Source organism: Ochotona princeps, chromosome 9, assembly GCF_030435755.1.
Source record: "Ochotona princeps isolate mOchPri1 chromosome 9, mOchPri1.hap1, whole genome shotgun sequence".
Taxonomy (NCBI): Eukaryota; Metazoa; Chordata; class Mammalia; order Lagomorpha; family Ochotonidae; genus Ochotona; species Ochotona princeps.
The window spans coordinates 63,832,012-63,854,956 of record NC_080840.1 but is presented as its reverse complement, the minus strand read 5'-3'; the positions used below and the strand labels follow the sequence as shown (position 1 = coordinate 63,854,956).

The following is a 22,945-nucleotide window of genomic DNA, read 5'->3' as shown; positions in this document are numbered from 1 at the left end:
TTTCACCGCTGCTGGGTTTTGACCTACTTAGTGAAGACATCATAAGGTAACATTTCGGGTAATAGGAGAATGTGACGCACATGAGGGAAAGAAGAGCCAATGGCATTTCTAATCAACCTTCCTGTGTTTTTTTTTTTCTTCCATCAGTTCATGAGAGCAGGTGCCTGCAGGGGCAGACTATGGGGCATCACCGAAGCCTCCGAGGAAACTTTTTAATTTTATAAATAACTTGAGGGTGAGCGTGGGACGCACACGCCGGCCATCCCGCCCCCCCCCCAGCAGCCTCCATGGCTGCTCCCAAGCCCGTCGCGGTGCTGCCCTTCCCTCCTCCAGGCCGGCTTCCTGCCCGAGCCTAGGCCGGGACGCGCCCAGCCCTGCTCGCCGGCACCGCCCGCTCGCCCGCCCGCGCCGACGTGGCGGAGCGCACCGGCCGGCCGGGTCAGGTGGTTGGGTGACGCCCCGGGAAGGCGCTCCCCGGCGAGCGCGGGCGCCGCTGCCGCGCCCGACGCCTTTGGGGGTGGGGACTTGGCTGGAGTCGCGGCGGGGACGAGGAGGAGCTGGAGGCGGCGCGCGGGCGGGCCAGCGGAGCCGGACGGGCGGCGGAGGCGCAGAGGACGCGAGGCGGCGGGCGGGAGACATGGACCGCGGCGAGCCAGGTGAGGGCACCGCGGCTTCCGGGTGGGCGCGCGGCCCTGAGGCGGAGCAGGTGCGAGCCTCCCCGGCCGGCGCGGCAAGTTGCACCTCGCCGACTCCCATCCGGCTTCCCGGGGCGGCGGAGGGGGGAAGCGAGCTGCGGAGGCGACAGGAGAAGGCCGCCCGTGTGTGTGAATGTGAGAGCCACTGAGTGTGCCTGAAGGAGATGGAGAGACCGAGAGAAACTGAGACACGCGCGCGGAGAGACTGACAGAGCGAGCGAAAGCGAGAGACTGAGCAGCTTCTGGGAGGTGGCGGGGGTGCCAGGCTTGTGGAGCGGGCCCGGGCTGGCGATCGCACCGCGCTTAGGAGTGCAGCGCGGCCGGCCCTTCTAAGTGCCCTGGCCCCTGGAAGAACTGGCCACCGTGAGTCGCTTACTTCTCCCAGCGTGAGAACATGACCCACGCGCCAGTGTTGAGACAAGAGTCCTCCTGGAGATCAGGTGCAGAGGATGTTTTGGTGGCGATGGTTTTTAGTTTAAAAAAAATTTGTTTTGAATTTAATGTACCTTGTGCCCCCCCAGATTGTGGTTTGCAGTGAACCTGGGTGTATTTGGAAGAAGGCAGTGCCTCCCCCCACCCCGCAAAGGCCCTGGTTTTATTATTATTATTATTTTTTTTACCACCCAGGGAAAACTCCGGTACAGGAGCTCTGATTTGATTGACCCTAGTTTTGGACGAACTTCTCCCCCTTCCCCCTTGCTCTTTCCCCTCTCCTCCCCCAAGACAATACAACTCAAGGAAAACCATCCAGAATGGGCTGCTTGTTGGAGATGTGGCAGTAGCAGGGCAAGGAGTTCAGGTTTAACTATTGCTTTATCTTCAAGATTCCTGCCACCCGTGACGGTAATGTCCATGAGCCTGGCAGGATTGACACTGCTAAATACATGCCCGTGAAACAGAAGTAGGGTTTTGAAAGTGGGATAGGGAATGACTTCTATTTTGAAAGACCAATTTTTATTTTTCTTGCTGCTTTTTCTCCAATATTTGCTTTTGTGCATCCGTTGTTTTTAAATTATACTTATGAGAAAGAGACCGTGAACACTTCTGTTCAGCAATTTACTCAGCAAATGTCCACCACAGTCCATTCAGGCCAGGTCTCCCCCGCAGGTGACCGGAACCAAATGACCAGAGAGCTGGAGTCAGGAGCTAGATCTGGTCGTTGAAACCAGCCAGGGACTCCGATGTGGCATGCCGATAGCTTAACTTCCAGGCTAAAGGCTGGCCTCTCTGTGTGTTTTATGTAAATAAAACCATATTCCATGCATTCTTACTTTTGATAACTTGTAAGAAAATCTTGGGAACCTTCTTGTCTTCATACTCAGGTTAATTGGTTACTTAACATATGTGATGCTTAGGAACATGATATATTTTATATTTATACAAACATGTATTTATGTATGTATGTATATATATATATGTGATACATAGTCATGCTTGTCCAGATTAACTTTCTTGAGGTTAGTTTTGACCATCCTTGGTCGGTTAGATGATAAGGGGACTTGCACATAGTAGATAAGGTGAAAGATTTATACGATCTGAAGAGAAACCAGAGTGTTACACATAGTAGATAATGCAGAGAGCGTGTGTATTGGCAGAAGGCTGTGGGGACGCTGGAAGCCAGCGCTGTTCTGTCTGGTTTATAGTGGAGCTGTAGGATAGGGGACAAATATGTATAGACATATTTTAAACGACTCTGTTTTAGGTGCCATATTTAACAAAACAGTGTTTTTAGAATAACTGTTAAGTACTTGTGAAGGATGAAGTAGTTGTCTTTGGTTTAGGTACATGAAGTGACTATTTTGGCAGATTTTGTTTTGTAGCATGTATTGGAAGAATGACAGTCATTAATTCCTCTGTAATGTTCTAATTTGCTAATAAGCTGTGTGTTATTGGGCTTGATTCTTTTCTGAAAGCGTGTATGATGTTCTAAAGCTTTTTGGGCTTGTGAGAGAAGATTATTCTGTCTCTGATGCTCATACATGTCTTCTTTGTTTGAGGTTGTTTTTAGTTACGTTAGGGCTTGCTTGAAATTGTCCTTCCTGGAGTGCCAGGGCAGCCATCCTCTCCCTGTGGTGAGCTGGGAGGACTTGGCTGAGAACGCAGGAGGAATCACCTGCCATTTGGAGCTGAGCTGCCTTGGGAAGGCCTTTGAGAACCATGTAGCCTTTTCCTAAACTTTCATTTCTGCCTGCCTCGGTTCCCATCCTGGGTTCCCATGGTACAAAATACATATTCAGAAACATCTGTCTACTGCCAGATGTGAGAGGCAGCAGGCTGAAAGCAGGTCCCCAGCAGCTGGAGCCTCTGTGACCCTCCATGTCATCCCCTTGCTTCCCACTTCCTCGTGTTCCTTCTTCTAGGCTATTCTTGAGAAGTGGGACTCTGGCTCAGCAAATAAAGTTGCTGATCAGGCTGTAGTGGACTTGAATGGTTAAGTGTACATACAAGTGGATGGCTTAGGCTTAGATGCAAATAGAACCACTCTGGAGTTTACAGGGGGAAGGGTGGAGCCTGAGCTTTAAAACCCTGTGTTTACTGTATAGCAAATGCAGTTTATGAAACTCAGTGTTTTCTCTTTCTGTCTCTTTTAAATAATTTCTTTATTTGAAAGGCAGAGTTACAGAGAGAGGGGACATGCTTGCTCATGCCCCCCCCCCCCACACACACACTGATCTTCCATCTGCTAGTTCACTCCGCAGGTGGCCACAGTGACCGGGGGGCCAGGCCAAATACATGAGCCTGAAACTCTCCTCAGTTCTCCCACCTGAGTAGTGATGGCTTGTGCACTTGTGCTGTCTTCTGTTAGACCCGTTAGCAGCAAGCTCGATGGGAACTGTAGTAGCTAGCACGTGAACCTTTACTCATAGAGGATGCCGGTCACACGTGGCCACTTGACCCTCCATGCCACAACACTGGCCCTTGTGATTGCCTCTTAAACTCTTTTTTGGAAAGTATTTAAGACAAAATCAAAACTTCTTAGAATTTATGATTTTAATTGCATTAAGTTTTATCACGTCTGTGTGTCCCTTACACACACACGTACACACTCCAAAACCTCTAGATGCACCACGAAAGGCCCTATCTCTTGCCCTAAATGCATTCTATGTTGAAAGTGTCTCCTTATGTCTTTTTTCTATGAGGTTGTCAAAATCTGTCCTTTACTACCAATTGTATTTAACAGATCTATGAAATTTTAAATGGTTTGCAAGTATGTATTATGAAATCTGGCTCAAACCTATCTATCTTCCCATTGTTTCCTGTAGCACACCTTGTGTACAGTACTCTGCTTACGTTGAGGATTCAATAAATATCAGTGATTTAAAATACTTTAAGCTACGTGATGCCTTTCAAGAGTTCTAAGCCACTAGCGCAGCCTAGCACACTGAGCATGTACACTGCTCCCTGCTTGGAAAGCAGTGTTAACTGGAGCATATGTTGTGTAAAAAGCCTCCTGACTACCTTTTATGAGGTTGAATAAATATTTAGATTCAAGTATTCTCGCATGTTAGTCATAATCTTGAGTTTAGTACTGTTACATTGAAATGGCAGCCACCTTGCTACTGGGCATTTTGTTAGCTTGAATTTAAAAAAGTCAAGGGAAAGAGGAAAGGTTACTGGAGCCAGATAACTGGGCAGAGGGGATTCATGAAGACCACAGCACAATCATATGCGCTGTAATTTCAGCGTTGTGATTATGCCTTAGAAATAGGGAAAAAGTAGGGTGGGCCTGATTCAAAGTCAAGCAAAGTTGGGGTGGAGTGAGTTGCAGTATTGGAGGGTCTGCTCGGCAGGCTCTGGCTATATGTGTATAACCCAGACTATTAATGTCTGTGCTCCGGATCTTCCATATGGTGCTCATGTCTTTGTTAGCTTTCCTTCACTTCCTGCAGTTTTAAGTGGCAGGTTGCCTGGTCCCTGAGGGAAAGCTGTGTGTTAGGCATGGCAGGCGGGGTCATGATCGATCTTTTAACAAGGTCTCAGAATAATCTATGCACACAGTAAAAACAAGTACTGCAAACTCACAGTTCAATACAAAGAAGAATGCTCCGGTCCCCTGGACTGTGCAAACTAAGCCATTGGTTGTAAGAAAAAAACTATTCTACTTCTCAATTCTTCTTTTGGGGTTAATTATTTTTGCTTTAATTGTTGACAGTTATAAAGTCTATAAGGTTTTACTAAATTTTGTTGAAACTGGGTGGATATCAGCTGTTCTGTAACCATACCTTACCTCTGTATTTGTATTAGGAAGACATCCAGGCAGGGGTTTAAATATTTAGTGGAAGTTAAAAAAAATAACCATGTTAGAGTGCAAAAATATATTTTTGTTTTTAAGAATAGGTGTTCATTTTAGAAAAATCAGAAATAGCTGGAGAAAAAAATAAAACAGCCTGTAATCTTATCTGGAAAAATCATAGTTAACATTGATTATGTTTGGCTACCTGTCTATTTTAACAAAGCATGTAATGATCTCTTATTGAATGCACCATTTTATAATTTGCCTTTTTAAAAGCTCACCATACTTAAAATATACACTTCAGTATCACTTTCATGATTGTTAACAGATAATTAGTACATATGAAAGAAAATTAGAAATGACTACTGTGTTGTGCAATATAATCTCTCTTCCATTTCTGTATCCCAATAGATTTGCTGTGGTAACCAGTTTCTTCTCTCTGCCCAGAGCTATGTGTAGATACATGTATGTTTGAGCATGTATGAGGGGCTGGCGCCATGACATAGTAAGTTAAACTGCCATTGGTTGAGCTAGAATCCTATATTGGTGCCAGTTCAAGTTGTAGCAGCCCCACTTTTGATCCAGCTCTCTGCTAATATGTCTGGGGAAGCAACGGAGATGCCCCAAATGCTTGGGGCCATGTCGTCATATGGGGGATCCGGATGATACTCCTGGCTTTGGCTTGGCCCGGCCCAACTCTGGCCATTTTGACAATTTGGAAGGTGAACCAGGAGGTGGAAGATTTATATCTTTTCCTCTCTCTGTAAGTCTGATTTTAAATGAATCGATAAATATTTTAAAATAAGCATGTGTGTGTGTGTGTGTGTGTGTGTGAGTGAGTGTATTATATAAACTGGAAGAGTATTAGGCTCTTTAACTTTATTAGCTTAAAAACAGCATGTGTTTTAGAGACCATTCAACCATCTTTGCATAGAGCAACTTCTTTATCTGTTGACAGACAGATGGTGACAGTGATTAACTTGCAGCTGCTGGTTCATTCCCCAATGTGGCATGGGCTTGGCCCAGGTGGAGGCTGGAAGCTGAGACCTGGGAGCGCAGTCTAGGTCTCCTCCATTTGTGATACAGACCCAACTACCTGAACCATCCCCTGGCATCCGAAGGCATGCATTGACGGAAAGTTACAGATCTTGAACCTAGCCAGTCTAGTGTGGGGTACTGACATCCCTCCTGGCAACTTCAGTGCTGTAGCAGTCATGCGTGTGCCTTCGCGGAAGGACCTTTCTCTGTAGAGCAGTGCCACTTTCAGTGCTATCATAGGCACTGCTTGACTTGTTTCCTATTGATGGACAAATTTAAGTTTCATCTTCCCAATAGAAACAACTGTTCCTCTGCCCTCTCAAAGTTTTTAGTTGGGCCTAAGAAGTAAACTGACAGAAAGCGGAGTAACAAGCAAAAGCATATAGTCACCCACCTCTCCTTGTTTGAGAGCGAGCTGAGACCCCCAGTGAATGCTTGAGATTGGTTAGTACCAAACCACATACACACACACATATACACACATATGTATATAGTATGTTTCTGTACTTATATCCATGTGATAAAAGTTAATTTATAATTAGATACAGTAAAGGATGAACAACAGTAAATAGAGCAGTCATTCTAATCAAAGTTACATGAATGTGGGCTCTCTCGAAATAGCTTAGTGTACCACTTACCTTCATGTAAAGAGTGAGGTGAGGCAGTGCCTGTGTGATGAGATGAAGGGAGGCGAATGACCATTGCGTAACATTGGGCTGCGGCTGACATCATCTGCTTTGGATGTCCTGGTTCATGATTCATATCCTGGGCAAATAGAGTGAGACAGAGTGGGATTTCATTATGCTACTCAGTACGGCACTCAGTTGGAAACTAATGGCGAGCTTATTTCTGGGATTTTCCATGTAATATCTTTGGACTGTGTTTTAACTGAACTAGTTGGGGGTGGGAGTGTAGTAATTGGTACCTGTACCTGGGAGCCCTCACAGAAGGATGAAGACACAAAGAAGTGGGCCGTCCTGAGTGTGTGAGTAGGAGGCTGCATGAGGAGCAGTCCTTGTGGACGACAAAGGCTTCTTAACACTGGTGCTGCTTTCTCTGTGAGGTTTCTTCTTGGTGTAGGGAGGGCTCCTTTCCTATGGGAGGGGGGGTCCTTCTTTCAGGAAAAACAGGGGATCTCAGAGCACCCTTCTTGTACCTGCTGTTTTCCAAAAGCTTTTAACTGTAAATAATCCATATGCCAAAGTGGTATAGTTCTGGGTCGTATATTCTGAATCCTTCATCCTGATATTTTGCTGAGTTACAGCATGTCTGTGTGTATGCAGGTAATTTTTTTAAAAAAGAGTTATTTATTTTTATTTGAAAGACAGATTTCAGAGAGAGAGAGAGAAAGAGAGAGATAGGGAGATATCATCCATCTGCTGGTTCACTCCCCAAAGGGCACAGTGGCTACAGCTGAGCTGAGCTGAAGCCAGGAACCAGGAGCTTCTTCTGGGTCTCCTGTGTGGTTGCAGGCCCAAGGGCTTGAGCCATCCTCTACTGCCTTCCCAGACCATAAGCAAGGAGGTGGATTGGAAGTGGAGCAGCTGGGATGTGAACCAGTGCCCATGTGGGATGCCAATGCCAGAGGCAGAGGATTAGCTGGCTGTGACAGTGCATTGGCCCCCAACTGTATGCAGGTAATTCTGTAAAAATGTCAGCATGTTTGTAGGAAAAATTCTTACAGGAATGAGACTTTAGTTTTGTTAGTGCCAAATTTGGCTTTGCAGAAAGGGTGCCACTTATACTTGCACCAGAGGTTGTATCAGTTTTCCTGCACCAAGGGGCTATGGTGTTAATCAGTTTTTCGCTTCTCACTCTGTGTTGTATTATATACGTTTCTTAATATGAAGGTAGTGGCACCTTTCTTTTGGTATGTTTGAAATCTCTGTTTCCTGTTTTGAGACATGCCTGACCATATCCTAGATCTGTGTGTTCTTTGTTTTTTCTCCCTTTGTTGCAGAAGACGGTCCTATTTCTCTGATGTGAGTTCATATGCCTTTATTCCTAGTCTCTCACTCCTTGTTTGGCTGTTGGTGAATTTTTTTCCTTCCAAGCAAAAACACTAATTGATGACTTTCCATTTATGGCTTCCAGCATTTGAGTTATTCCTAAAAATGCCTTCCTCTATTTGAGTTTGTCTGATTTCGGTTTTGTGTTTGATTCTTTAATCCATCTGGAGTTTATTTTGATAGAAAGTCGAGATATGACTCTTCACTCCTCCGCAGCCCCTGCACTCTGCAACTGGCTATCCAACCGCCCATTACTATTGGTGGGCTAGTGTGTCTTTCTTCTGATTTCAAATAATGCTAAATTCATATATTACATTTTGTATTCTTTTGTTTATCCTGCATTTATGTGGAGGATTAGAGGAAGTTATTGGGGTTATTATATGGTGCGTGTTGTAGCACAGTGGGTTAAGTTCTAACTTGGGACATTTGCATGCTAGTTTGTTTTTGATTCAGTTTCCATCTAATGCAGTATTGCCCCTGGGAAGTAGTGGGTGTGGCCTCAGTATTCCTGCTACCCACATGGCAATTCCTGTCTTCTGATTTCTACCTGACCCAGCTCTGGCTATTGTGGCCATTTAGGAAGTCAACCAGAGAATGGAACATTCTCTCCTTTTCTTCCTTCCTCCCTCCCTCCATTCCCTCTTTCCCTTCCTTCCTTCCTCCCTTCTTTCCTTTCTTTTATAATGATTTATAAAAAGCAGATTTACAGAGAGGACGCGAGACAAAGATCTTCCATCCACTAGTTTACTCCCCAAATGACTGCAACAGATGAAGCTGAGTTGATCTAAAGCCGGGAGCCATACTGGATTCTGACCTCCTTGGTGCATTTAGCCATGTCTCCGCCCTGTGGGTCTGAGCCCTGAGAGACCAGATACCTCTTCTCTATATGAACTCAGAGGTGACATTGCTGGTGCACATATGATTCTCTTTTCAATTCTTGAAGTAACTTCCAGTTTTCCAAAATGCCTGTACTGTTACATCTCCAGAGTGCTCATGTTCCATTTTCTCACTGACCTCACCACACTGGTTACTTTCTGGTTTTCATTTTGTTTTGTTTGGATAGAAACCATCCTAACAGGTGTTAGATGATTCTTTTTTGTGGTTTTTGATTTGTGTTTTTTTTTTTTCTGATGTTAAATGATATTGAGCTTTTTAACATATCCTTCTTGTCATTTGTGTATTTTCTTTGGAGAAAGTTCTGTTTAGTGTTTTACCTAATTTTTTTTTTTGTGCTATTTGTTCTTGTTGTTGAGTTGTTGTACGAATCATTTACATTCTGAACATTAAACCTACATGGGCCTACCATTGTGAATTAGCTGGTAAAATTTCCATCTGCAATACTGGTGTTTAGTATTGGTGCTATTCCATTTCCTGTGCAGCTCTCTGCTAATGCATGTGGGTATAGGGGCCAGTCACTTGGGCCATCCTCCACATATTGGAGTGCCTGGGTTCAGTGCCTGCCTCTGGCCTTGACTCCCATCTTCCTGGTAATGCAGACCCTGGGAGGCAGCAGTGATGGCTCAAGTCGTTGGATCTCTCCCCTTCACATAGGTGGCCTCAGTTGAGTTCCCAGTGTCTGGCTTCGGCCAGGCTCTGACCTGCTGTGGCAGGCGTTGAAAAGTGAACCTAGGGGATGGGAGTGTGTGCTCCCTCTTGAATGTTTTCCCACCTCTCCAAAAAGGTCAGGCTCTTCTCGGTGAGGAATAATGCCTGCTTTCCTGTGCAGAGTCACTGCTGATCAGGGAGGTTCCACTACACTTTGTGTTGCACTCTTGAGTTCCCCTCTTCTCTGTGTTCACAGAACAACTGGGATATTAGTGTGCTTTATCTTCTCTTTGCTCTCACATGAAAACTTTGTGTTTTGTGACAACTGCATATTGTTTTTTATTTTTATTATCTTTTTTTATGTTGGATCTTCTGTTATTGCTACTAACAGCATTCAGTATTAAGAGCAAATATTTTGCAGGTACTGTTTTTTAGTATCACTTGCCTAGCTCTGGGCGGCTTTCAGCACTTCCTTCTCTGTGTCTTTGTGTTTTCTGTCTTTAGGCACTCTTGTAATCATCCTAAAAATACTCTTGGTGGTTTCAGACATGCTATTAATTTACATGCCTTAGCTCATAAGCATGGCGACTGTGTTTCATGTTACTGCTCTGCAGACATAAATGTCAGCTTTAAACACTGTATGCAATGTGACCTTGATAATGTTTTACATTGAGAATTTACTGAATAGTCTCAAACTTTACTCGTTGTGTTCTTAACTTGGTTGGCACCATTATGTTATGAAAGCAATCTATTCTTCAGGAGGGCTGAAGGAATAAACATAATAGTTTACCCAGCCTGCTAGAATCTGTACTCAGCTAGAAATAAAGTATCCACTGGAACAGGAGCCTGCCTCCTCTTTGTAATTCTGGCATTCTGTTTGAGTGTATGTGAAGAAGGTACTCCGTAAATATTTGTTGTATTGCATATACATCAACTGGAAAGACTTCTAGCATAAGTAGTAGTCAGCTGGGATTATATAGAAAATGCTAAGAGTTTGGGAAAGCAAATGGTTTGATAGGGGAACAGGAATATATGTTCCACATGTCCTTTAAGCTATAGGCACTGCCAGTCTGGTCTATCAGTAGAAGAGAAATTGGTTCTTGACATCTGAATTATATATGCAAGAATGTGTGTATAAAAATGGGCAGATGGAAGAGACATAGTAATGGTTAGACTTTTTTGTGCCAAAAGGATGTTGGATATAGTGATCAACAAATATTTCTGTTAATGTATTTTCTATGCTCTCTTGTCAGAGTTGGCTTCTCTGGTGTCCTGAGCCCAGGAGACATGCATGATCTCAAAACATTTCTGAAGTGGTTTCTTCAAATGCAGTTGAGAGGAGCATGAAGTATGTTGATGGTAGTGAGAAACACTTGCTGTTAGCACCGAAACAAAACAAAACAAAACCAAGCAGAAATTCTGGAAAAGGGGGAAAATGCAAACAGTTGGCCTGTCTGGGGCATTTAGTAAAGGACTGGCCAACCCTCTGTTGGCAGGGTATATGGCTTTATTGGAACTGATGATAACAATGATGATGTCACCACATGACTTAACATTTTTTTTCTTTGCATTCATTGTATGCTGAATTCATTTTGGGGCCATTCAGTTTTGTTTCTGTAGTTTCTTTTTGGGAGATCTCTTTGTTCTGTGCCACCCCCTTTTCTGGCTTAGGATCAGTCTGTTCCTTTTCAGTGAGGGTCATCTCAATGTGGCATGGGGAGCTCATGTCTGGGCCGTTCCTGCCGCAGGCTCTTCAGGTGCCACAGAACCTTGATCACCGGATGTATTCAGTGACCAGCAGTTGTATGTCCAGGTCCTTTGGTTCAGCATTACTGTCTGTATTTTTAAACATGTGCAACAAAAATGCTTCACTCTTTTTGGACTCCCATCCTTGTGTCCAAACTCTGTGGTTGTCCCCAGGCACACTGACCAACTCTACCATTGCTAATGACAAACTGGCAATATTGCTTCTGTGTGCCATCTTTTAGATGCTTCTTTTAAATATGCATTCCCTTGATGGCCTGGGCAGTCTGTCAGGTGTTCTTAAAGTGAACACAAAGATTCCAGCTTCTTGGCTTGCATGATTTTGGGGATTTTCTGGGTCAGGTGGATAGCGACCCATTTGGCAGTCACCTGAGGCCACTTACAGGAAGGGGATTGCAGGATCTTTCAGAGCTCTTACTGACTTTGCTACGTATTCTTTCAAGTCTTTCAATTCTCCAGGGGGGCAGGAGTAGTATCATTTTTATTTTATAAATGGGGAGGCCACCTGAATGGTCACAGCTCCCCAAAACATACTCTATTGGAAGTGGAGAACTTTGGCAAAATTTTATTCCAAAGCTGTGATCTTGAAGAGACTGACTTTGAGTCCAAGAAAAAAAAATGTCAAGGGTTAAAGAGCTGGGAGCCCCTCGTGCTTTTTACGAGATTTTTTCATTCTAGTCAGTGAAAACACAGTTGGAACCTGAGGAGAAGCAGGTTCAGGCTTACAGTGCCATTGGTACTTCACATTTCCAGCTGAGGTTTTACTGTCACCTGTGTTGGGTGTTTTCTGTATACCAGGTTTTGTTCTAAAAACTTCTCGTGCTTTGTTTTTGAGCATCAAGTCCTGGGAGCAGGCATTAATGGTATTCTTGTTTCTGTAAGTGAAACAAGGGATGGAGTAATAACTTTTGTAGGGTTCCTAGGTTGGCACAGATGGGCATTTGGTTTGCAACATCCAACTATACAGAGTACATGTCTCTTCCCAACATATTGCATCACCTTAAAGATATAGCACTTCTTTGCTTTTCAAATACATTGTTTAAAAGGTTTGTCTGGCCTGGTAGAAACCTTGGAGGGCAGCAAGAAGTGTCTAGAACATGTCTTTTATGTTAGTCCATCAGATTAATTTAACTATCTATGTATTTGAGATAGCACAAGAGTGAGTGAGGTGGAGAGTGAGAGAGTGAGCAAGAGAAAGATCAGTCTCTTGCATCTTCTGTTTTGCTCCTCAGATGACCTCGGTGGCCAGCACTGGGCTGTGCTGGACCCAGGAGCCAGGAGCTTCATCTGCGTTTTTCATGTTGGTGTCAGGGGGCAGGTACTTGCACCATCATCTACTGCTTTCCCAGGCACATTTGCAGGGATCTGAATCAGAAGTGGAGCAGCTGGGACATCAATCAGCACTCGTATGGGATGCTGGTCTCAGAGGCAGCAGCTTTACCAGCTGTGCCACAATGCCAGCTCCTATCAGATTCATTTAGAGCAAAGAATACTGGGCCTGAATTCACATCTTGGTTAAAAACTTGGCTTTGTCATTTTCTGGTTATGAGATGCTGGTTGAATCACTAAATCTCAGGTGTTAGTGAGAATGAAGTGAAAATCTGAGGCTACTGTGGTTGCTCAGTAGATGCTGAGAATCAGGCATTGCTGTAAGACAGTAGCTCAGGGGCTTCCGGCTGCGGCCCTTAGAAGCACAGCTAGCTTAAATACCTGCCCTTGGGTTCTGAGGCCTGACCAGAGAAATAAACAGCTGAACTGCTATGGGGAAGTGAGTGTTGCAAGAACCTAGGGACCGTGAATGAGGAGGAAGTGGACAGCCCTGTTGAGGTTATCATTTGTAGACAGCCTTTGAACCTGGGCTTGAAGGTTACTGGGGACTGACTGTGTGCTCTCAGAATTCCACTTTTGAAGCCCCAGTCCCCAGTGTGATGATGTTTGGAAGGGGCGAGGCTTTTGTGAGGGGATTAGGCTGTGAGGGTTGAGCCTGTGTGCACTGGGTGAGCGGGTTAGTTCCCTTTCTAGTGGCATGAGGGAAATCACCAAGCTCTAGCAGGTGAAGATACACCAAGGAAACAGTTGTGTGCCAGTCGGGAAGCGGGTCTCCAGGAATACTTGAATTTGGACTTAGAGGCTCAGTACTGTGAACAATAAAGCTCTGCTGTTTAAACACAGATATTTTAAACTTTTGTTGGTTGCTGGGTATTTGTCATAGAGGTTAAGACTCTGGTTGGGACTCTTGTGTCTGATACCGGGCTGCCTGGGTTGAAGTCCCACACTGTTGCTGTTTCCAGCTTCCTGCTAATGCATACTTTGGGAGGCAACAGGGGATGGCTGAAGTAGTTGGGTGCCTGCCGCTCATGTGAGAGACCTGGATTGAGTTCCTGGCTGCTGGCTGTGGTTTGGCCCAGCCCTAGATGATGTGGCATCTGGGAAGTGAACTATAAAGTGACAAAGTGTGAGTTCTGCCTTTTAAAAAGTTTCTGGAAAATGAAATTTAAAGATATTTATTGTGACACAAACTTTTTTTGAAATTCATGCATACAAGCAATTTGCAAAAAGTTCATAAAAGTGTACATTAGGATAAAACCATGCATGGATGTCAGCCTTTTTTGCACTAAACATCTTTTTTTTTTTACCCCCACATACTTAAAGTATTTCTTTCTTTTTTTATTTATTTGAAAGGCAGAGATCTTCCATCTGCTGAGTCACTTCCTCTGCAGCATCAGCATGAGATGTGGGCATCCCACGGGGCAGCTCAGCCTGTTGTGCCACAGTGCCTATCCTGAGAATAACTTCTAAAAGGGGAAGGAATTGGACAGAAAATGGAGAAAGAGCGGTTCCGAGGAGGGGAACTGCTCTTTTGGGGACATGTGGTATTTGAGGTCTCTTTGGATAACCTCAAGCTCCATATAACAAATTACCCCAAAACTTAATGGTTTGAAATGTAGACCCCCTTTTTAATGGCCAAAGCTCTGCAATCTGGGGGTAGGGCTCAGGTGGACTGCAACCCTGATGCCTGTAGCCTCACCCGGAGGGACATGAAGACACAGGCTGCTTGGGGGCATCTGAAGGGTCCCCCACTCCTGCGGGGGTGGTGGAGGTAATGATGCTGGAGGGAGGCTCCTTAAAGGCACTTGCCTTCATACCTGCCAAATTACCCGCACAGTAGTGCAGGACTCCGAAGGTGGGAGTCTTCAGGCAGAGACTGGGCGAGCTGTGTGTCAGTTATGAGCTAACTGTGTCACTGCTTCTCCATCCTGCTAGTTAGAAATGTGTTACATGGCAGTCCATATACAAGCAGAGGGGAATTGGAGCCCCACCTCCACTTCTCACCCAACTTCCTGCAAATAGGCCTGGGAGAAAGCAGATGATAGCCCAAGTACTGAGCCCTTTGCCACCTAGGGGAGAGATCCAGATGGAGCTCCAGGTTTCTGGGTTCTGTCTGACCCAGCCCTGGCTCTCACAGGCATTTGGGACTCTTTCTCTGCACTCTCTTTCTATCCACTCCCCACTTTTGGCTCTGTCTTTCAAATAAATACATACATAAATACACCTTTTGAAAAATATTTCTGTACTCTTTTTACCCTCAGATTTCCAGCCATTCCCTCTCCTCTCACCTCTGACCTGACAGAGCTTAAGAGAGACCCCAGCACTTGGTTCACTGGCTGGTGGTGCTTGGCAGGAAGCTGGAGTCAGGAGTCAGAGCTGAGAGTCAGGCCCAGGCACTCCCACCAGGGCTGTGTCTCAACCGGCATTGTACCAGCGTGGCCTGCCTCCCAGGGCGTACTGCTAAAACTGAACTGCAACAGTCCAGCTTGAGCTTGTTGTCCAGAAGATGCACCCCTGCGCCTGATACTGACACCCAAACCATTCACATCACGCAGGATTACCTGAAACTGCAAGCCACAAGGAGTTTTGGATTCACTTCTCAGGTGCCCGCAACAGCGGGGACTGGGCCAAGTCAAAGGTGCAGACTTGAACTTGACCCAAATGTCGGGGACCCAGATGGTCACACCATCGCCTGCTATATTCCAGGATGCACACCAGTGTGGGGAGCGGGGTGCTAAAGCCGCTCCTGGGACTGGGAGGGCCGTTGCAAGATGGCGGCTGGCCCAGGGCCAGGAGGCGGAGCTGGTCTTGCCAGCAGGTAAACAGGATAGGCTAGTTGTCCCGTGGTGATTACTGGCCTATCACGTAGCGCCAGGTGGACCCACGGGGAGAAGTGATTGGTGGAGAAAGTAGCGGGTAAAAGCTAGTGGGAGGACAGACGGACAGACAACGAAGAAACAGACTGGGGGGCGACGAGGAGACTGGGGGGTGACGCAGGAACAGACCGGCAACAAGGAGACTGGGGGGCGACGAGGAGACTGGGGGGCCACAAGGAGACTGGGGAATGAAGCAGAGAGTACGGGAAGAAATGTGGGAAGAAGGGTGGCGGAAAACGGGAGGAAGGGTGGCGGAAGAAGCGGGTAGGAAAGCTTAGACCAATGAGTACAGGCGCAGCAGAGAGGTTTTAAACACAGCTGCTTTTGGCAGTGAGAGGTCTGGTTGCTGGCTTTTCCTGGACCCTCAAGAGTTTGCCGCGTCGTCTTAGTGTCCTCGCTGCTGGGCGGCAACACACCAACAGGCAGCTGGAATCAGAACTGAACCCAAGCATTCACATGTGATACGCAAGTGTCTTAAGTGGCATCTTGGCTGCTGTGTCCAAAGCTCACCTTCAGGAACTTCCCAAAGTAATTTATTATAACAGTCCTGGTGATGCCCAAGTCAAAATCTTTGTTAAATGTTGAGAGAAGGAAGGGTGAGGAAGGGACTTGGCGAAGAAAATTGAACGTATGTACAAGTACAAAGACATGAAGGGGCTAAAAAATTATTTGAAAGGCAGAATGACAGAGAAGAAACACAGCAAGATCTTCCATCCAGAGGTCTATTCCCAAGATAGACTGAACAGTCAGGTTTTTTTTTTTTTTAAGATTTATTTTTATTACAAAGTCAGATATACAGAGCAGGAGAGACAGAGAGGAAGATCTTCCGTCCGATGATCCACTCCCCAAGTGAGCCGCAACGGGCTGGTGCTGTGCCAGTCCGAAGCCAGGAACCTGGAACCTCTTCCAGGTCTCCCACACGGGTGCAGGGTCCCAAAGCATTGGGCCGTCCTCGACTGCTTTCCCAGGCCACAAGCAGGGAGCTGGATGGGAAGTGGAGCTGCCGGGATTAGAACCGGCGCCCACATGGGATCCCGGGGCTTTCAAGGTGAGGACTTTAGCCGCTAGGCCACGCCGCCGGGCCCTGAACCAGGCCAAACCCAGGAGCCAAAAACTCCATCCAGGTCTCTCATGGGAGTGGCAGGGGCCCAAGCACTCGGGCCATCTTCCACTGCCTTTCCAGGTGTGGTAGCAGGGAGTTGGATTGGAAGAGTAGCCAGGACTCAAATTGGCACCACCAGTGTTGACAGCAGCAACTTAACCTGCTGTACCAGAGTGTTAATATTTTAAAATCACCAGATCTCTGTGGGGTGTTCAGTTGGATTGGTTCAGGAGCAAAATGCCTATCTCTCAGAGATTGAGCTGGGCAGGATTTAAGTTTTGCTGGTCTTAGAACAGGTGATATTTGAAGCTCTGAAGAGGTTGAAATGGTCTGGGAAATAAAGTAAAACAAAGGGAGAAGGAAGCCTGGAATGTAAGCATTTCAGTGCGGGGTGAGACTTCCAAAGGGGAAATGTAGTTAGGAGCTTTGCTGATGAGAGCCAGCTAGGGACCACACTGTGAGAGTCTTGGGGTTGTGGAAAACAGGGGTGGCAGTCTGGGCCACTGTGGAGTCTGGGCCTCTGGGAATGGTAAAAGGGGTGGCCAAGGATGACACTGCTCTTGGGAGCACTCAAGGGTATTTGGAAGGGAAATTTGGATTATATGATGGTGATTGACTTGCCCTTATTGAGGATGACTGCTCTGCATTTGTGCATGTTTGTCACACGGAGAGGAAACCAGAGATGAGGGAGAATTACTAGGTCTGCTCCTCTGTGTGTGCAGTTGGTTTTACTTAAGACACCTTTAGCAGAGTGTTTTTTAGTAGTGATATCGCGGTCTGACCTTCCGGGAGCTCGTCTGAGCAGTAATTCATTTCCATGTGTCAAAGGCTTGCTGAGAATAGGGACTTATTAACTATTTGCTGAATGAAAGCATTCTACTTTCCCTGGGAGGTATGATAGCCAGAGAAGCAATCAACCTGGAGATTTCACTTGAATGAAATTGTACTAACACTGAGACTTAAACAAAAATTTTTTTTTTTTAAATCTGTGGTTTTAAGGGCAAATCTGAAGCTGTGGGTGCTGTGGGCTTTTGTGACTGGCTGCCTTGGGTCTAGGACTCGTGTGTGCGATGTGTGATAGTTAGTCTCTCTGAGGTTCTCTGGAGAAATGACCATTATTCCAGAAAGGCACTTTCCCAGTCTGCAAGTCAGTCAGCTTTTTTTTTTTTTTTTTTTTTTTTTGCCCCAGCTCACTGCTGAAAGTGGAATCCATTCCTGCACACAGCCACTCTTGGAGATTTTGGATGGATTGATTGCTTTGGGGCTGGCCTGAGGCTCAGAGGTGAAGCAGGTGCCTTGGATGCTACATCCCTTAGGGCAGTGCCTGGGACCATGCTCTGCTTTCCCTTGTGATCCAGCCTTCTGCTATTGTGCATCCTTGGAGGCACAAGTGCTTGGCTTCCTGTTACTTATATGTGGGAGACCTGGATGGAGTTCTTGGCTCCTGGTGTCCCTGGCCAGTGCCCACCTCTGCAGAAGACAAACTGCTTGGGACAAGAATTCCCTCTAGCACTAAAAAAAGTAAGTTTTGGTGCCCACATCCCACATGGAAGGAGAGAGAGGGAGGGAGGGAGAGAGAATCAGAAACAAAAAGATGAACCCCCCCAGTGGCTACAAAGGAGTATGCTAGTCTGAATCCAAGAGCCTGAACTCCAGCTGGGTCTCCTGTGTGGGTGACAGGGTCATAAGCACCTAGGTCATTTTCCAGTGCTTTTCCAGGTGTATTGGCAGGGGGCTTGACCAGAGGTGGAACAGCCAGAAATCGAAGGAGCACTCATCGAGGCTGTCAGTTTTGCTGATGGCTTAACCGGCTATGTTGTAAATCAGCGCTCCCCCACCCCATTTTCTTGTGATGGGGTGCAGCCAGATGATGGCTAGTACTTGCTTGCAGGTTAATTGACAGTGTGGAAGTGGCTCCTGATGCTCTGTGTACCCTACCCCTCTTGCTTCCTATTGCATTTTTTAAATTTATTATTATTATTAATTACATTGCATTATGTGACACAGTCCCATAGGTTCTGGGATTCCCCCCACCCCTCTAAACCCTCCCCCCCTCATGGTGAATTCCTCTACCTTGTTGCATTACCACAGTTCAAATTCAGTTGAGATTCTTTCATTGCAAGCATCTACCAGGCAAAAAGTCCAGCATTTTGCTGTCCAGCATAGATCATCAGTTTCTTGGGGAGTCCTATTGCGTTTAGATTAATTAACTACATGGAAATTTGGGGCTTCTGGCAGTTCCCTTCCTGCTTCTGGACACTTAGTTAATTGAATGCAAGGAAACTTTGTCTTGTATAGCTCTCAATCTGATTGAAGGATGAGAGGTTAAAAACTTCTGACTTCTGCCTTGGTGCAGTATAGGAGGAACTGCTGTCACCAAGCTTGGCCAGTAAAGACTGCTTAAAATGTTCTACTCCTGTGTCTGGTGTGAAGCACACTCTGCAACATTCTTCTTTTTGTCTTTTGCCATTTTGGGTCATAAATGGAACTCAGTCATTTTTGTTTTGTTTTTATATAAGGAATTTCATATATTTATTCGGTGTGTTTTATGGATCAGTTATTACTTTTTGTCTTAACAGCAGAAAAAATCTCAAAATAGATTTCTTAGGTTGTTCACTTACTGGTATTTTCATTGCTGCTTGAAAGATGATTTAGCTTTGTGTATTTATGTGTGTGTCATGATTCAAATCTTAGAGGAAACATTATAAATTATATTGATCCATTAATTGCTTGGTAGGCAAAGGGACACAGAAACACATCACACACACAGACACACGCACACACAGAAACAGAGAGAAAACTCCCATTGGCTGGTTTGCTCCCTGGATGGTTCCCAGCTGGAGCCCAAGTGAGGAGGTAGAACTCAGACCAATTTATGATTTCGATGGCAGGAAGTGGTTTAAGACCCACTTCTTTGAGCCTTCACTGCTTCCTCCCAAGATCTACAGTAGCTGGAAGCTGGAGTCTGGGGTTCTGTGATGTAGGTATTGCAGGGTGCGAATGAGATCACACCAGACATGTCTAAGGTTTATTAAGGAGTCTTTATTAACTAGGCTTGATGATAATAGAGCATAATAGCAAATCACAACTCCATACGGCAATCCAATCAATCATAATCCAATGAATCATAATTCCCAAAGGAACAAATGGTCATTATCCTTAAGTCTGTCCATTAAGCTGAAAACCTATGTCCCAGCTTCCCCAACAATATAAGTTATCCTAAGAGACATGCAACAAATAACCTGGACACACAAAGAACCTGGACACACTTACAAAGCTGCAAACATTCACCTTTCCCTGGCTTCTCTGCCCACATTCTACTACTGCTAGGCCTCACCCCTCCTGGAACTCCAGATAGTACACAAACCAGAAACAACACCATTATAACCATGGCCTCATCTAAGCAGTACACAGGGACCATGCTCAGGGGATTCCCTGTCCTGGGTCAGCCAGGAGTCGAGGTGCCAGAGTAATGGAAGCACCTGGCCAGAAAGAGAGTGAGTGCCCCTGCTTCATGGGCCTTTTAAAGGGGCTTGTGAGGGGAGTGGTTACACAGCAATGCAATACCGTCCCCTCTCAGTTGATAGGTGAGTCACAGGTGGGCAGGAGCAAAAACCTAAGTGTTGTGGGCTAAGAAGTTGATCAGTGCTCGTTGGGATGGGCAGGAACAGGAACTGGGCTTGTAGCTAAAAATGCCTAGACTAATTGGACTTGTCTGCATCCAATATCCTGGCTAAATTAGGACATGAGGGAAGTGGTTGAGGATGGAATTATCATTCCATTGCTGTTAGGACCCACCTTCAGGACAGAGGATAGGGGACACAGCCAAATTTCATTTGCCCACTGTCAATGGGTGCTGGCTATCACAGGCTGCACCCCATAACCTAGGAAGTATGTATATTATCCAACAGGTGAAAAGAATTCTACCTCACGCTTCATGATTAACTGGAAAAAATTTTTTTAATTCACATTTTTATTAGTTTAAGCCTTTAAATTTCTCTGTATGAATTCTGAGTCAATTAAGAGATACCTAATATGCCACATCTCCTTTTGTTTTCCATAGTTTAAGGCTATCATTATTTTATAAACTTAGTAGAAGGTGAAGAGGAAACGAGATTTTTTTCTTTCCGAGAGTAAAGGACCCAAGGGTGGAGGAAAGTGTGGGTCAGTTGGCCTTCTGATCTGCTGCCACCCCTGGAGGTGCACTCCTGCTGTACTGTGGACAGGGTTACAGGTTAGCTCTCAGCTAGGGCCCCAACTCCTACAAGCCTTGCTGAGCTGTGCCTAGAACCTGGGAGCACCTATGGGTGTACCTGCCTTGGCCCTGTGACTCCCCAGGGTCCCCCCAGGATTGGCACACATCACTTCTTGGAGTCTTTTCGTTGTAAAGATTTATGCATTTATTTTTAAAGGCAGAGTAACAGAGAAGGAGAGGTGGAAGTGGAGAGGGACAGAGAGATCTCCTATCTGTTAGTTCACTCCCTGAATGGTGGCTGTGGCCGGGCTGTGCCTGGGCTGGGAGCTTCATCCAGGTCTCCTGCATGGGTGCAAGGGCCCAAGAACTTGGGCCACCTTTTTCTGCTTCCCCAGACCGTAAGCAGTGAGCTGGATCGAAGTGGAACAGCTGACACTCAGACCGGCGCCTGTATGGGATGCTGGCGCTTTACGCACCGTGCTACAGTGCCAGTCCCACCTCTCTGACTTTGGCTTCTCTCTACAAAGAAGGCTGACTGCCTAGTCTCCTTTTTGCTTTTGGCAGTGAAAAGGAGTTTCTGTGGAATTTTTTAGATATTGTGTTTTCACATTAGCACTATTGCCTCATATCCTTGTTTTATGTGCTAAATAAGATAAAATGTTTTGTCTTTCACAGTGTGCTGATCCTCTTTTCCTTAGTGCAAGGGTGGAGGATTTTTTTTTTCTGCTAAGGGCCACTGGATATTCATGACATCATTTGTGGGCCCTATGAAATCATCAACCTAAAAATTAGCCTGCTAACGGCCAAGTGGTTAATACTCACCTTGCATGTGCCAGGATCTCATAAGGGCACTGGTTCAAGTCCCATCTGCTCCACTTCTCATTCAGCTCCCTGCTTGGGGCCTGGGAAAACAGTAGAGGATGGCCCAAAGCCTTGGGACCCTGTGCCCATGTGGGAGACCCAGAAGAAGCTCCTGGCTTTGGATTTCAGCCACTTGGGGAGTGAATAAGTGGACAGAAGATCTTCCTCTCTGTCTCTCCTCTTTTCTGTGAATCAGACTTTCCAATAAAAATCAATAAATCTTAAAAAAAAAAAAAAAAAGAAAAAGAAAGAAACCAAACCCAGAGCCTAGTGACCTTGGTTGTCCTGAGCGCTCTTCTCCCACGGGTGTTTGTGGAATCATGTAAGGGGCCGTCTTTCTTCGACCATACATGTAAAGGAAGGGGCAGGTATGCTCCCAGACACTTCCTGGTGTGACAGACCGAGGCTCCCAGCTGTTGCCTTTATCCCCTGGTGTTTGGCCCCCTGCCCTGTGAGCCCTCCCTGCACCACCCTCTGCAGTTGACATTCAGGCTCTTAATCACAGGCTGCCCTGAAAGCCCTGGTGGCAGGCCTTGGCAGGCCTTCGCGGTGTCAGGTTTCCAGTGTTCAAAGGGATCTGGAGGCCTCCTTGTGCCTTGTGCTCTTTTGTGTAAGAGATCTGCTGAGCTGAATTTGCCAGCCCCAGATTTGGAGATTAAATGCAGCGGGGGTTGCTTGGGAGGAGGAAGGGGAGGCCTTCACCATGGGAACTGACTACTCCCCTTGCTGTTGCTGTGGAGGCTGACCCTGCCCACGTGATACATGACACCTGACGCTGTTAGTTACTAGTGTGGGTGGGTAGGGCCTGCCCCATTCTCCTCCATCTCCTTGCCCCCAGCTTCTCGGGAAGAAGATGTTCACTATTCACCTGCTTCTAAGTAAGAGGCGTGAGGGAAAGGAAGGCAGGTCTGGTTGCTTTCCTTTCTGGTGATTTTCTTTGATTCATTTATTTAGTGCACCCTTTGATAGCTCAGTTGGTAGAGCGGAGGACTGTAGAGTGGTCTAAGATTCATTTATATATTTGAAAGACACAGAGGAGAGAGAGGGAGAGAGAGAGAACAGAGATCTTTCATCCTAAATGGCTGCAATGCCAGAGCTGTGTCAAGCTGGATCGAGGAGCCTTGAGGCCAACCTGGGTCTCCCAAGTGAGTGCAGCGGCCTGAGTACTTGGGCCATCCTCCACTGCTTTCTCAGGTGCGTGGACAGGGAGCTGGATTCACAGTGGAACATCCTAGTACCGATATGGAATGCAGGCATCATAGGTGGCTGCCTTACTTTTAGTGCCAAAATGCCGACT

The 22,945-nt window shown here is 46.0% G+C and overlaps 1 protein-coding gene and 1 pseudogene across 1 annotated transcript in view; one reads left to right on the top strand and one right to left on the bottom strand.

The window, feature by feature from the left end:
* The first annotated feature begins 545 nt into the window (after positions 1-545).
* Positions 546-22,945, top strand: part of TPD52 (tumor protein D52) — a 94,695-nt gene continuing 72,295 nt past the window's right edge. Inside the window, exon 1 of the mRNA XM_058668762.1 lies at positions 546-656. Coding sequence (XP_058524745.1) covers positions 638-656 — 19 coding nt within the window. The 5' untranslated portion in view covers positions 546-637. The remainder of the gene's footprint in view (positions 657-22,945) is intronic.
* On the bottom strand, positions 11,071-11,643 carry LOC118757510 (large ribosomal subunit protein uL22-like; annotated as a pseudogene).